Source organism: Sciurus vulgaris (assembly GCF_902686455.1).
Source record: "Sciurus vulgaris genome assembly, chromosome: 9".
Lineage (NCBI taxonomy): Eukaryota > Metazoa > Chordata > Mammalia > Rodentia > Sciuridae > Sciurus > Sciurus vulgaris.
The window spans coordinates 36922439-36939037 of record NC_136469.1 but is presented as its reverse complement, the minus strand read 5'-3'; the positions used below and the strand labels follow the sequence as shown (position 1 = coordinate 36939037).

General features: G+C 38.3%; 1 protein-coding gene across 7 annotated transcripts in view; it reads right to left on the bottom strand.

The window, feature by feature from the left end:
- FNIP2 (folliculin interacting protein 2) overlaps positions 1 to 16599 on the bottom strand; it is a 116942-nt gene that overhangs the window by 72637 nt on the left and 27706 nt on the right. The window contains exon 1 of one of the 7 annotated variants that reach the window (XM_079153540.1): positions 6084 to 7319. The exons of 4 other annotated variants lie outside the window; for them this stretch is intronic. In XM_079153540.1, the coding sequence (XP_079009666.1) occupies positions 6084 to 6259 (176 nt within the window). In that variant the 5' untranslated portion in view covers positions 6260 to 7319. Of the gene's footprint in view, positions 1 to 6083; positions 7320 to 16599 lie in introns of those variants that run through there. 2 more of the 7 variants (XM_079153537.1, XM_079153539.1) reach the window with 2 other exon arrangements.

Below are 16599 nucleotides of genomic sequence, written 5' to 3'. Positions count from 1 at the left end.
ATTGCTAGCTTGCTTGAATGATGGATAAAGCACATTACAGATTTGTTGAAAGCCATTCGATGTACATCACCAATAGTGAACACTGATGGAAGCTACAGTCTTTGAGTGATAACAATGTGTCAATACAGGTTCATCAATTTTAACAAATACACCAGTCTGGTGAGGAATGTCAATAGCTTGAGAGGCTCCCGGTATGTGGGGGCAGAGAGTACTCTGGGAAGTCTGCTCAACTTTTCTATGAACATAAAAATGCTCTAAAAGTAGTCTATGTAAAAGAGGATTTTTTTAAAATTTCAATTGTCAGAATAACTTTATACAGGAATTTTCAGTAATAGTTTTAATAATCCTGTGACAGGATTATTCTCTGAATTCAGTCTATTATGGTCTGCTAGAAAACTCCCTGTGATGCTGAGAACCAAGGACATAGTACTTGAGCTTTGGATGTCACCATCAAGTCTGTCCCTGTTCAGCAGGAATCACAGGCCACATCCCCAGTTCCATTCATTCAGCTGGAAAGTCAAGGGTTCAATGTCACCCTGCTCCAATCCTTGTCGGTTCTGCTCCTTCCAAAAGAGCAAACAATTCTCATAAAAACAGTTCACACTAAGGTATGAGTTGCTGCCTACAGAGAACAAGGCTTAAATACAAAGAACTGAGGACTGAATAACAGGACTTTCTGCTATCAAGAGAGGGTCAAGTGGGAGCAATGTTAGGGGTGGGCACCCTCCACTTCCCTGGTATGGCATGCCACTGCTAGTGCTGTGTACCAGCACACCTCTGTCCTATTCACATTCCCACGAGGATTACTCGCCATTTAGGTTCTGAATCCAAACCATCTTTGCCCTCAGGCAACATTTTTCTTTTTCTTTTTTTTTTTTTTTTTTTTTTTGCGGTGCTAGGGATCGAACCCAGGGCTTTGTGCTTGCAAGGCAAACACTCTACCGACTGAGCTATCTCCCCAGCCCAACAGTTTTCTTTTTAGGATGCACACTGGGCACGTTTTTTGCCTTGTGCTGTTCACACTGTTGAAACTGATTTCACCAAATATCTACATGGCTTATTCCCTTACATGGAAAAAGATTACTATGAGGTAGTTTTGACTCCCTTGAATACGCAGAGTCAAATCTTCCCATTTCTCAAACACCTATGGGCTTCACTGTTCAAAGACAGATAATCTGAAAGTTAGAGCTAGGAAGTACCTGACACCACCTACACAGTAGTTCCCAGACTCAGCTCATAGGAGCTGCGTGTGTGTGTGTGTGTGTGTGTGTGTGTGTGTGTGTGTGTGTACCTGCAGGGATTTGATTCAGTGACTTAAAATAAATCAGGAACCTACATTTTTAAAATTCATATTTGGGAAATTACTATCCAAGTCCACCATCTCTACTTTTTTAGAAGAGAGTAGAAACAGAAAGATTTGGGCATATTCCCAAAGACACAGTGAATTCAAGGCAGAGAAGACTCCCCTACCCCAACTCATGAAATCGGGGTAGAAAAGACCCCAAATATCTTTCCACAGGTTCTTACACATTAGAGGTAAAAAAAAAAAATTCCTTAATTTTACAAAGTTCTACTTTTAAATTTTTTTTAAAAGAAATTTTGCCTTTGAGCAGGGTAATATGGAATAATGAGAAACAGGACTTCCATTCATATCTATTCTATAAAGACCTGAAAGAAGTTTTCTAAACTCTCTAAACTGATAGAACTTTAGATTAAACCCTTCAATATATAAAGCTTAACAAATGGATTTATGCCTGATATCCAAACATTCCTTTAGGTCCATAAAAGAGAAGAAAATTCTTAGGAATCTTGGTGTTTCTACAGCCCACGGGCTAGGTTTGCTTTGTTAAGTTTGGATTGGGAGCTCCATTATAATCTTAGATGGGTCACAAGTTATTGCTCTCACTAATTCCCACCAGGGCTTGCTCCATCTCTGTTCAGCAGATATTCAGCTTTTGTCACTCTAACAATAAAAGGATAAGGCTAAGCCAGAGCCTGACTCACAACAGAAGTCATAATAGGAGAACCAGAAATCTGGACCAGTCCAATGAGCATTCCAGTTCAGCACAGAGCTGAGCAGCAACTCTGAGGGGAAAAGATTTCAGAAGCTGCCATGGGATTCAGACTTCAGTGATGAAGTAACCTTGCCTTCTGTCTGAAACACTGTCATTCTGGACACAATTATTTATGGTGACTAATAACAAGTGCTTTACCCTGTTATGTCATCAATGCTAATCAAAATAAGACCCAGACAAAAGTTTATGTCAGTTGTCAGTTTCTATGAAAATCCTCTGTAATCAGACTGCTGTGATTCATTCCCAGTAATTGACGTGTCCTCAAAGGGAAAAGACGATGATTCCTGAAACCTAAATCAGACGTGGAACTGCAGCAACACCAGACTATCACCACATTCCTTCATGCATTTACTCAATCAGTCTCAAATTACATCTCCCATCTCCTGACCATGGACCAGTAGAATTAGCTCTTCTCACAAGTCAAAGAAAAATTCTCATTGCACACAAAATCAGTGAAAAGGGAAGGAATGCAGGAAGGGCAGAAGAACTTGTGACAGTAATGACCAGTATATCTGAAAGAGTCACACCCAGCAATTTACAACCTCCCTGGGAAGTTTGTCACAAGCACAAGACGATCAGCTGACGGCTTTGGGTTTTTTCTCTACCCATTTCATTCAACCTGTTCAACAGCTACTTTTTTTTTTTTTTTTATTAAGTAGTATCAGAGTAGAATTTCACACTGTTTCTATGTGTAGAACACAATGAAAAATATTCTTCCCACGCCTACAACCTGCATTGCCTTTATTTTAGCAGCCTTTTCCTAGACTCTTCAGAATTCTTTGGTCTGGTGCCTTAGCATATTGCTCTCTAAATCTGGGACTAGTTCTGCATTTCCCGGTCAGTAATCCTAGCTGCTATAAATAAGGACTGGTAGCAAATCATGGCTGGCTTATGTCTGTGAAGCAGTTCACTAGTGAAAATACACCTTGGTTTCTGCACTCACTTTCCTCTTAAGCAACCACCACAGACAATCTAAGAATTTTCCTTCATAAATAGAACTAGTTCACCTACAATATATGTAAATCAATATCTAAACTCAAGACTCCTCTGTTTTTTCCATCCTGGGGATTGTAGTTCTTTGGTATTGGGGATGGAACCCAGGCCAGCACCTTGCACATGCTAAGCACTGGCTCTACCACTGAGCCACACCCCAGCACCCTTGGGGTTAACTCTAAAGCAGCACAGAGAATTTCTTCTGAACTCAAATGTCAAGATTTGAAACTGTAAGCTTAATTGATTCTGAAGTACTTTGTTTCAGTTCCTCTTCAGCACATAAAGGGTACACTTTAAAGACAAGAAGGTAGGGCTGATTTTCTTTTGCCACTGATTCACATATATGTTTGGCAAATACTGACATAAACAGTCCTAGGGCCTTATCTAACTTGCTGGATAAGGCCAAAATCAAAAGTTGTTAATAGCCTTGCTACAGTCCAGATTTTAAGAAAGGAAATTGGAAGCAATTATTTGAGTACTGCATCATATACTCAGCACCATACTTCAAAGTTACTAGATCTGAATTGAGTAAGCAAGGATATTTGTATTGACAAACCACTGAGAACGCCTCATGAAACTGCAGTTCTTTGTTGACTCTGCAACTTTGTGAAATGAACTGAACCCCAATATCTGGCATTACAGAGGTGAAGAGGAGTGGAAGCAAAGATACAGAGGACTTCTATCCATGAAACCACAATGAGATAATAACAATGTTTCTTTCCTGCATTATGTCTGTTTGACTGCTGTGACCACTGTTACACATGCCATGTGACTCTAGTGTATTGGTGGAGACTTTTTTTCTTCATCTTTTGAATTACTGGAAAAAAATCATGGGGGGGGGGGGACACATCTCTCTTCGTCAGTATGCTCAACTACCTGAAACTATTTACTTCAGATAGCCAAGAGCAAAAGGTGAGTTGGAAGTCCCCCTAACTGACTGCCACATGACTCAGGCAAACAGTTAACTCCTGAGCACTTTGGAGCCAGATCCCCATGGTAGGAGCTCCTGTCAATAATTCACTTCTACCCATGAGGTTGACCCAACTCCTAAAAAATCTGGACACCAGCACAATACTGCAAAGAACAAATATATTTTTAAGACTGTAAGGAAAGGGACGAGAAAATGGATGACATCTAACAAGGCAACTGGTAACCAGAGATGAATTCCAATTCCAAATTTACTAAAAAATCTATGTCATTATTGTTAAAAAAAAAAAAAAAAAAATCTTAGCATTAGGAAAGTAAATCTAAAGGAGGTGAAGAAAAGAAAGGGGTGGCACACACCTGTAATCCCAGTGGCTCAGGAGACTGAGGTAGGAGGAGCACAAGTCAATGCTAGCCTCAGTAAGTTAGCAAGACCTTATCTCAATAAAAAAATAAAAAGGGCTGGGGATGTGGCTCATTGTGGTTAAGTTCATGGGTTCAGTAAAAAAAAGATAAAGGGGAAAATGGGCATACAAACATTTCATTAAATTTAAAGTGTTGTTAAATAAAAATGGTTAAAATCCTACCAAAAACAGCAAGCTCAGTGAAAGGTTAGCAGCTTATATAAAAATTTTAGAAATTTTAAACAAAAATTTGGTGTGGTCCTGCATATTATTTTATGTGAAAACTCAACCCAAATAACTTATTTAGAGCTGGAATTCTACAGAATAACAAAACCAGAGAATACAGAAGGTCCTAATACTACATCTTAGAATATTTTAGAAAAGAATTTTAAAGTAATCTAACCCTACCACATGGCTTAACAACTGAGAGTCAGACCCAGAAAATCCAAGAGAATTCCCCACAGTTACAAGGCTCTTGGGCAGCAGAGCTGGGGATCCCAATCAGGATCTAGATAAACTGAGCCACTCCATTACTCTCCTATCACCCAGTTGTCCTTTCTTGATAAGAAACAGATACAAAGAGACATTATAAAAGTGAAATCCTTATCTGATCACTTAAATGTATTTATCTAAAGTACCACATCATTCATTACCTCCTCTTCTACAAACATATGTCTTTAATTGAGTGGATAGCATGTGACTCAAAAACTTATGAAGTGACTTCCCCCTTCTAACTCTCTAAGCTACTGGGTTCTCAGATTATAAAGAACCCTTTTGTTAAGTTTCTCCTCAGACAAAGATTTTTACATGACAGAAACTATATCCTGGTTATTTATCAATCAAATCAATAAACATGGGATAAACATTTATAAAACATGCTCATTTTAAGCAAATTTCTGTAAGAAAAAAGCACTTAAATGAATTTACAAACTTACTTTTAAACTAATCATGAGAAGCATGGCTCTCCTTACTATCTACAGATATAAGATTTTGGAAAGAAACACAATTCCAAATTTTTCCTTTCTTTCTTTCTTTTCTTTTCTTTTGGGCATGCAATAAAATCTTTACAAATTGTGTTTCAATTAGTTCCATTACTAATAAAATTAATGAATTCCTTCGAAGTGGATGAAATAACCTAAAAGAATATACCAAGTATGTTATTCTTTTAGTAGACAAGCTCCACTATTAAAATTAGTTCATCACAATACATCCTTCTCGTGAAAAGGATGTCCAGAGGGAGACTGGGCTCTCCCTAGGCACCCTGCCTCCACCCACCATGCAGCTGGGAAGTGGAACTCCCAGTCCTGCGCTGCATCTACTAACAGGTGTGGAGGTACTTCAGGACTGCAACTTTCCCCCCTGATAAATAAATGCAAATAATACTTTTCAAGCTTCAACAACAGGACAAGGATATACCATTTCTTTTAAGTTGGCTCCAGCAGACATAATGAAAAGTTAAGAAAGCAGACAGGTAGTAGAAACATAAAAAAATCCTAAAAAATGCCCATGCTGACACCTTTTTCCGTAAAGAAAAGGCCTCCTCCCTGCGCATACACCAGTGAGCCCATTTCTCCCACTTTAAGACATTACTGAAAAACAACTTTCAGGTCAATACAACTCCATATACTTGATACCCATCGAATTAAAACTTTCTCTGAGACTTTAAAATAGAACTAAAGTTTCAAACCTGTCATCTGGTTCCGTGTGATTAGTGCCCCTTCCAACCCCAGCACATTTTCGAATCTTTGTGCATAAAAGCGTCTTGTAAATTCTCCCAGCACCAGAGACGGCACCACTCACACATCTGGCTGAATCTTGCCAGCCTGCTGGCCAGTTTGTGGTTTTTGCTGTGCCGCCACACATCTCTTGAGTGGTTTAATGTTCTTCCGATTTATCCCAACCATCGACGTGGACGTGGACTTGGATGCAGATCTTGAAGTTCTTCGATATTTGAGGGATATTATGCAGTGACCAGCAGTTCTAAGCTATCATTTCACTCCCTATATAGTATATGAGACAAGCTACTTGGCAACAGCCTACTCATTTCCTCTTTAAGAAGCTTTAAAAAAAAAAAAAAAAAAAAAAAAAAAGGAACATTCGTTTGTTATAAAAATTAAGCCCAAGGATGATTTAGGAAGTCAGATGCATCCATCACGTTATAAAACATGCTCTCAGCAAACTCATTATAAACATAGACAAGTACAAATCCCACTTCCTACTTTTGTTCCCAAGCTTGTACTCCAGTTAGCAAAAGAAAAAACACTCAACAGGTTGAGCAGCTTGGACTGACTCACTCCATCTGTGCTCCCTAGCTAGAGATTATGTTGTAGTCAATTAATTGGTCACAAGACTATTCATATGGCTCTGGGCAGTTGCAGTGACTTGCCTTCAGCTGCAAGGTTGTTCTGACATTGGCCACACCACCCTCTTAATGGCTCTCATGTGAGCAAGTGTCAGCTGACAGGTCTTACTCTGCAACCTTGCAAAACTCTACCCATAGCACGTGAGAGACAACAACCCAAATGTAGGACTAAATGTATATTATGGTGATGCAGGGAGAGGGAAGTAGAATATGGACATACTCTTGCTTTAATATAGGGAAAAATTAGTAAGCAAAAAGAATAATGATAATGAGAAGCCATAAACCCTCAAAACTCTTGCATTGAATTCCTGGACACATCCAAGTTGAGAAAGCCCTAGGACAAAAGTCACTTTAATTTTGACTTTTGACCCTAACATACATCATCTGAAAATTAAGAATAATGCTACAGAGTTAATATCATTCTGTGGGTTCATGGAGAAACATTTTCTGCCCACCTATCTATCACGCTGGTGATTGAGCCCAAGGCCTTGTCATGCTAGGCAAGCACTCTGCCATTGAGCTACACACAAGCTCTCAAATTTTCCTTTTAGAGAAATAAAAATTATAATTCCCTAGAGTACAGGCAAAATCTGGATACAAAAAAAAAAAAACAAACAAACAAAAAAAAACAACACACACACACACACACACACACACACACACACACAAAACCAACAACAAAGGATTGCTCCAGTTTTTTTTCCTCATCCTGGAATTTGGCTGAAGAAAATATTAACAGACCCCTAAAATTTGGTAAATCCATGGCTGGCTCTTTGGTTTCAGGAAGCTTGAAATCTATCTCCACATATGGTAGCCATGTATTTCACTCCACAAGTATGAGGAAAAACTAATGACATAGCAGCAGAACCCTAACACATTACTGTATACTCTAGGTGACCCTGAAAGTCCCCCTACAATGAACTCAAAAAATGCACCTCCTTTGAGAAATAAAGACTGCAACACACACATGACAACAGCTTGGCCTCTCCAAGGCACATGCTAAATTGATAGTATCAAGACAAAATCAGATTAGAAGAGGGTGAATTCATTTTTCTAGGAAGGAGAACACACATTGAGCTTAAAGCTTAACTGCAGGGCCATAATCTGGTCATGGGTTCTTTGGTTCCTTGAACTGTCTTTAAGATAACTTTCTCTTTTTAAAAAAGAATCAGAATATCACTTATGCAGCACTATAAAAGTATTTCCAGTTTAAGGCACAGAGTGGTTGGGAGAGCAAAGGCTAGAAGCACAGCCTCCTCTCAGCACCCTGTGCCCACCTAACGAATGGTCCACGCTGGCTCCAAACCAACTTCTCCAATTACCTAGGGTCTGGCCTAAAAATCACAAGAGAAATCAGAGGATAGGACCTTAAAAATGCCCCCAAACTCTAAATTCTATAAAATATGTACTAGAGGTTCTAGGGGAACAACACCCCACTCCTTATGTATAAACATGCAATTTTAGTTTTAAAACTTCAATCTCTAATAGATATTTACCTAGGATCTGATGAAAGGTCATGAAATTCTCTTTTGAAACGCCTATGTGCTTTTTACCAGGTAGTTAGACAAAAAACTGATGTGTTTTCTACATTTTTCCAGAGGCTTCAAATGATGTCAGCAACATGTATTTTATCTCTCATGCAGCAGATTCAAACATTTTAAATAAGAGATCAAAACGACAATATATTTATAAAGGACATTTAGAGAAAAAAAGGATCTACCTGCATGCAGAAAGAATTCTCTGAAACAGAAACTAAACTAAATGGCACAGAAAACACCAGGTCTCTTTTATCATTCCCCTTCATTCAGGCACTCATCCTCAAGTACTTTCTGTGTGCCAGTTGTTGTTCCTCCCTAAATTTAGTCGGCACATCTTTCAGCCACCATTTCCTTGGTAAAGTGGTGTCCAAACCTAAACTTGTAAACATGAACTGCTGCCCAACCCTGGGGGCTCCTGATTCTGAAGTTCTGAAGTGGAGTCTGAGAAATCACATGTCTAACAAGTTCCAGGATGCTGGTGCTGCTGGCTGGGAACTGTACAATTTGATAATCAGTTCCTTAAGCAAAAATGCCAATTCCCCAAAAAGACTTGTCTGATTACTGAGGCCTTTGGTCCTTGTATTGCCCTTTAATACTTTTTAACTACCCTTTTAACACCTAACACATAATTATTTTATGACACTATGTGTATCTTATGATCCTAACTAGATTATAAATACTTTCAGTATAAAAATTGGGCCTTGACATTCATCTTCTTATCAATGTGCCAAGTTTTATGCATGTTGGATGCCCAACAGACACTTCTTGATAACACTGAGTATCTGCATTAAAAACACTGAGTATCTGCATTAAACCTGATACAAATCTACCTGCAACAAGCAGTGCTTCTGTGACAGTCTTGTGCATACACTCTGAGCAGGAGGCACTTGTACACTCACTTTGAACTCTAACCTCATTTCCTATAGCAAAAGTTCCCAGAGGTTCACATCATATGGGCACTGCAATCAATGTAACTCATGTGGTATTTTAACACAAAGGACACTTGGGCTTTTAAAAAGTGAAAATGTCATTTCCTCTGTCATTCTGGTCCATAACCCTTAATTCCACAGTATAAAGTCAGATAAAAAATAATAGAGAGGCACATCAAAACCACTGTTGTACTTAAAATGATGCCTCTCTTTGGACACCAATTTCCTCATGTTTGAGAGTTCTAAAATTTCTTCAGTAAATGAGAAACAAACAAAAACTGTATCATCACAATCATTTTTCTGAGACTCCAGAGCAGCTCACTGGGTAGAGAGAAGGTATGTTTAGACCTTTAGGGCCCCAAAGTCCATTCTCCTCTCAACAAATCTCTCTATTTTCTCAATCTTCTCTTTCCTGAAGTAGAATGAGACACTTACACGGGCACTCACATTGGTATCATGCTGGGAATTCCTACTTTTGAATCTTAAATAATATGTATAATATAATTTTCATTAACCTTATTTGTAGCCCTACACATGGCTGAGTTATCAACTTCCCTCATATCACTGATCCATGTATTACAGAAAATAATTTGGTTTATCCAAAGTTTACACACTTAGAAAAGTGTTTTCAAATGCTGACAAGACTCACACACTCCTGCAGTTCAACACACTGACTGGAACCTTGCTCCCCCACTGATACTTCCACAATACAGAAGAACTTCACCAGACTCTGGGAGGGAGGGGCAGAGAAGTCTGGTGAACCGAACCTATGTGGTATGCATAAGGCAGGGAGACTACTGATTCAGACTTTTGTTTTTTGGAACTGGGTATTGAAAATAGTGTTCTACCACTGAACTATACCCCCAGCCCATCAATAGATATTTTTGTTTGTTTTTATTGGTACATTATGATTATTCATAATAGCAGGATTCACTCATTGTGACATAGTATAAGCACCTAATGTAAATTGATCAGTTTCATTCCCTAGTATCTTCCCTCCTCCCTCTTCATGATACATTTCCTCTACTCTACTGGTCTCCCCTCAATTTGTCTTAAGGTGGTACATTTAAAATGATAAGTGAAATTCATTGTGAAATATTTATGCATGCACGTAGCATAATTTGGTTAATTTAATTCCCCAGAACCTCCTTTTCCCCTCCCATCCTCTGTCACCTTTGTTCCCCTTCTTCTACTCTACTGGTCTCCCCTCTATTTTTGTGAGATTCCTTTTTTTAACAAATTTTTTTTAGTTGTAGATGGACACAATACCTTTATTTTATTTACTTATGTATGTATGTATGTATGTATGTATGTATGCATGCATGTATGTATGCATGCAGTGCTGAAGATCAAACCCAATGCCTGGCATGTGCTAGGCAAGTGCTCTACCACTGAGCAACAAACCCAGCCCAGTGAAATTCTTTTTTATTCCTCTTTTCCCTCTAGCTTCTGCATATGAGAGAAAACATTAAAACCTTGACTTTTTGAGCCTGGCTTATTTCACTTAGCAAGATGTTCTCCAGTTCCATTGATTTATCAGCACATAACACAATTTCATTCTTCTTTATGGCAAAGTAAAATTTCACTGTGTATACGTATCCCATTTTCTACATCCATTCATCTGTCTGTCTGGGTTAACAGACACCCAGACAGGTTCTATAACTTGGCTATGGTAAAATGTGCTGCTATAAACATATGTAGGTATCACTCTAGTATGATTTTAGTTCTTTTAGATAAATACCAAGGAGTAGAATACCTTGGTCATGTGGTGATTCGTTCCTAGTCTTTTGAGGAATCCCCATACTGATTTCCATAGTGGTTGTACTAATTTTGCAGTCCCACCAACAATGTATAAATGTTCTTTTTCCATAAGGCCCTGGATTCAATCCCCAGCACCACAAAAAAAAAAAAAAAAGTTCTTTTTCCCCATGTCCTCTCCAGCATAATACAAATATTTTTTGTATTACTGATGACTGCCATTCTAACTGGAGTGAGATAAAAATCTCATGTAGTTTCGATTTGCATTTCCCTAAGTGCTAAAGATATTAAACATTTTTTCAAGTATTTGTTGGCCATTTGTATTTCTTCTTTTGAGAAATTTGTTTAGTTCATTTGCTCATTCATTGATTAGGCTATCTGCCTGGTGTTAAGTTTTTTTAGTTATTTATATATATATTTATTAAAGTATAATTGATATTTATTATAAATATTTGTTAAAGATTTATAATTAATTTTTATATTTATATTTATATATATAAATAACTAAAAAAACACCAAACAACCTGGTCAATAAATGGACAAATTTATATTTATATATGTGTGTGTATATATATACATTTTTTTCCTGTCAGAAGAGTACTAGGCAAAGATTTTATCCCATTCTGCAAGCTCTCTTCAAGCTCTTAATTATTTTCTTTCCAGTCCCTCAATTTTTTAAGCTGCTATTTGTATAGTCTTCATTCCCACATCCTAGATACTGAGGGGTCCTATAGAAAAAGGCCAAGTTTATGAATCAATAAATGCCATTAGTTACATTCAGATCATGGAAAGCAAATACCTGGTGCTCAAGACACCAGTCCAACCTCCTGCCCATGGAGAGAATCTCTAATCAACCAAAACACTGAAAGTTTCATGTTGTGCCCAGATTCTTCTCTAACTCAGTCCAATGCAGTGATCTCAGAACCCAACTCCTATCCAAGACTGGACATGAGAAAAGGCCCGCTCCCATTCCTGATTTATTTATTTTGTTACTCTATTTTTGAACCAAGGGGCAATCTACTACTAATCTACATCCTCAGTCCTATCTATTTATTTATTTAGAAACAGGGTCTAAGTTGGCTACGCTGGGTTGTTGCTTATCCTCTTGCCTCAACCTCCCAACTTGCTGAGATTATAGGTGTGTGCCACCACACCTGGTCTATGCCTGATTTACAGTTGGGAGAATTAAAAAGTCAGGAGAGTTTCAAGGTAGGTATTGATGCATTTTTGCATTCCCTTGACCTTACTGTTGAGGTTATAAAAAAGTAGCAGATCACAATATGTAATAAAAATTCAGGATCAGAGCATAGTGGTGCACAACTGTAATCCCTGTGGTTCAGAAGGCTGCAGCAACTCAGTGAGACCCTGCCTCTAAATAAAATATAAAAAGGGCTGGGATGTGGCTCAGTGGTTAAACATCGCCAAGTTCAATTCTCAGTACAAAAAAACAAAACAAACAAACAAACAAACAAAAAACAAAACAAAAAAACCCTCAGAAGTCCCAATAGAGAAAAATTAGTTTGAAGACAGAAAAGTCCAGTCCAATTATTTTCATCAAATGACTCTTTCTATAAAGACACCTTCTTTGCCAGTTCACATTACTTTAGTAAAAAAAAAAAAAAAGGAAATAAATGCAGGAAGAGGGGGAGCAGTGGAGTTTACGATCCACAGTACCCCAACCAACCTTCCTTCCATAAAGACGTCCATACATAAGAACAACCAATCACAAACATTTCCATCTGTGACTTTCAAAGTGTGGTCACAAGGAAGCAACTCAAAAAGGTTATAGAACGTTGTTTCTTGTTCTCAGTGCTGGTGCTCTGAACACTAAGCAAACAATATATACACTTTTCTGTATAATTCAGTATGAAACTTATTAAAAACAAAAAGGGTCCTCATGTTAGATGAGAGCAAGTAGACTTAGGTAAGGGAGTATGAGAACGTCTTTGAAGCAGCATGCCTTAGGCGAAAGGGCTTTGTACACTGGATTAGAACCAAGTCTGTCTTCAGAAAAGCGATGCAGGTAGTGTTTGATTACTAAGCAGCAGCCCATCCTCAAAATAACAGTTCAGTGTGCAACCAAAAAATAACATAGGTGCTAGGGCTGTAGTTCAACGGTAGAACACTTGCCTTGCATGCATGAGGCCCTGTATTTGAACCCCAGTACTGCATAAATAAATAACACACCTGCCCTAATACTAACCCAACCATCTGACTAGCTCAGCACCCAAGAAATTCAGCAATATGTATAAATTTGGTCATACAAGGTAGATGATAGTTAGCTAGATTCATTAAGGATTAATTTGCAAGCCAGGCATTGTTCTATATGTTTCATTTAATCAGAAAGTAGGCAGTAGTATCTTCTTTTAACAGATGAGGAGAATGAAGCCCAGAGAAGTTAAGGAATTGACTTGAGGTATGTAACATGCGAGTGGCAACCAGGACTGAAACCCAGGCATCCTTGCTCACGAGTGAACACATCCCACTCATCCACTAGGCATCCATAGTGCATGCATGTCTAGTGGTGCACATCTGTGCAGGACCATCTGTGGATAGACTTGGAAAATGTTGAGGAGGAGGCAGTTGGACATCATTGACTAATAAATTAAAGAAATTCTTTCTCCACCATCTTGAATCCTACGCCACTTAGAATGTTTAGAGTCTCCCTAATTTAGTCCTCTGAGGACAAGGCCCCAGTCATGTGCTTTGTGGGTGACTAAATCTTTTGTCAGACACCTTGCCATGAACCCTGCCCTGCTCTCCTGTAAACAATCCCTGTTCAGGAGCCAAGGACACCAGTGACTACACAGGATGCCTGCTCTGTTTTCCACTGTCAACCCTGCCTAGTCCAGCACTAGGTTAAGGGACAGGCTCGAAAGCAAAGAATTTTTTCCCCCTTTTTTATCCACACACGGTTAACTTAAACATAGGCTAAAATCAACCAGTATTAGTACTTTGACTTAAAACCAGGAACTTCCTGCCTGAGAGATAATTTAACCTTCAGATTCAAGTAAAAGTTACATGAGGCTGGGGATACAGATCAATGCTAAAGTATGTGCTTAGTACTCTTTAGGTCTTGGGTTTAATCTCCAGCACCATAAACAAAACAAAACAAAAAATTACATGAAAATTCAGGATGATCTGTAGTTCTTCACTGTAATCTAGATTATTTTCCACACCCATGCCTCTATACTTTGGAAAGCAAAGCATTCAGCACCCAGCACAAAAAGGAAATGAGTAAATGAATGAATGAATGGCATGTCTAGATAAAATGCGTGAAACATAGAAAGATTTTTATGTTGTAATATTAACTAAAAAGAAAAGGATTCAAAATTCTGTATGCATTTTGATACCAAATGTGCTTTTTAAAACCAAATATAGAGGGTCTGGCATGTATGAGGCCTTGGGTTAGATTCCCAGCATGGCAAAAACAAACAAACAACAACAAAAAACACAGAAAACAAAACCAAAGATAAATATTAAAATGTTTTTGAGTAGCCAGACTAAGGATGACTTTTAAAAAAAATTCTTCTATATCTTCTAATAACAGGCATGTAATGTTTACAAATAACAGGTAAGATTACTTTTCTCACTTTTTTTTTTTTTTTTTTTTTCAGAGCCGAAGACTGAACCTAGGGTCTTGCACATGGTAGGCAAGCACTCTGCCACTGAGCTAAGTCCCCAACCCCAGTAGAACTAATTTCGTTTAAAAAAAAAAAACCCTCTTGCTAGTAATGATTACTGGATTTCTTTATTCTATAACAATTCTATGGGTTTTATTGTAAGGAAATTTTCAGAGTCAAAACCATCTCAGACAGTTAAAAGGAAAATTTAAAATAAGTATATAAAAAAGCACGTTCCCTAGAAGGGTGCAATTCTATCACACAATTTTTTTCCCTACAACATAATAAAATATTGATATTTATGTAAGTCAACAAAAGTCTACAGCTGCAGCTATTATACTCTTAAAGTAACTAAAAGCAAAATTCCACAATTTACCTTTATTTGGAGACTTTGTTTAGTGCTAGCAGCAATATAATACATATAATAATGAGAGGAAATTTTAAACTATACACATCACACTTTCTTTGAAAAGTGCTACTTAAGGGTCATCTGGCCCTGGTGATGCATGCAGTAATCCCAGCAACTGGGAAAATTGAGAGAGGAAAATCACAAGTTTGAGGCCAGCCTGGGAAACACATGAGCTTGTCTCAAAGTAAAAAATAAAAAGGGCTAGGCATTCAGTACTGGGTTTAGTCCTCAGTGCTACAAACAAAACAAAACAAAACAAAGGTTATCTGACGAAGTACCAGCATGCTGGCAACATGAGGAGAAGAAGGAAAGAAGGAAGGAAGGAAAGAGGAAAGAAGGAAGGAAGGAAGGAAGGAAGGAAGGAAGGAAGGAAGGAAGGAAGGGAGGGAGGGAGGGAGGGAGGGAGGGAGGGAGGGAGGGAGGGAGGGAGGGAAAGAAAAGAAAAGAAAAGAAAAAAAAAAAAAAAAAGAAAGAAAGAAAAGAAGGTAGACTCCAGGATATACTGGACCTAATAAATGAAACAGTAGCCCTGGGAGATGAGCTATAAAGTTGTGGTTTTAAGTAACTTTCATTCCTGAACTTTAACACCAAAAGGCAGTAGCCAGTCAGACCCACTAACACAAGGCTGTCCTAAGGCTGCCTAACTCCCTACCCCCAAGAAGGGGTATCTCAGTAAAAAGATTCATTATTTCTGCAATCAGTGAGACAACCAACAACGTAGATAAAGACTTTCATGACTTTTATTTAAAAGTCCAATATCAGACATTAATCAACCATCCTTTTTCCTTAGGCATAATGATTTTTACACCCCATTCCCAGGATTCACTGAAATTAACAAGAGCCAACCAATTATTTCTAAGACTTTCAAAAGTTAGAAAACATTAGCAACAGAATATTATGCAACTTTTAAAGTTTAACTGATGTCAACCTAGGTTGTCACTAGTGTTTGGACCTTAGCAAAGTATCAGTAGTCCAGTCCTGTTTAGGAAGTTGAAAGTTGAGCTATTGGGTTGGAATCATTCACAGTTCTCATTTTCAGCAAATCATGTGAGCAGGACACACAGTTACAAAGTAAAATAGAGGTTGCCCTGAAGAGCCCTGTAAAAACTTTTTCTTAACACATCTGCTCATTACCTACGTGACTTTGAAAAGGGCTCTATAGCACCACTAGTTTTCAAGGCTTGCGTTTTTCCCATCAAAAGCTATCGTTATTCTTAACAGAATCATATAATTCAGTAAAAGTATGTTTGAAAAAATATGTAATGGAGAATTCTCTGCTCCAGAATCTTCATCTTCCCTCCATTTGAATACAGAGTTATAACATAATCAAACATTTCTGTTGATGCTTTGGAACATGCAACCTGGGTTAACTGAGCTTGTGACGCAGAGCTACACAAAGCCCTAAGAGGCTGTCAGTTCTGAGAAGTAGCAGTTCACGAGTCCCAGTTCATGCTGGCTGAGCATGCAGGTCCTCCTGGCAAGACTTCTCAGCCTCCTCAGCCCTGCATCTTCCCATTCACCTTGTTCATTCTGGTGAGCTACATTAGACTGTTCCCTGAGTCTTCCTGGGAAGAATGTTTCTGT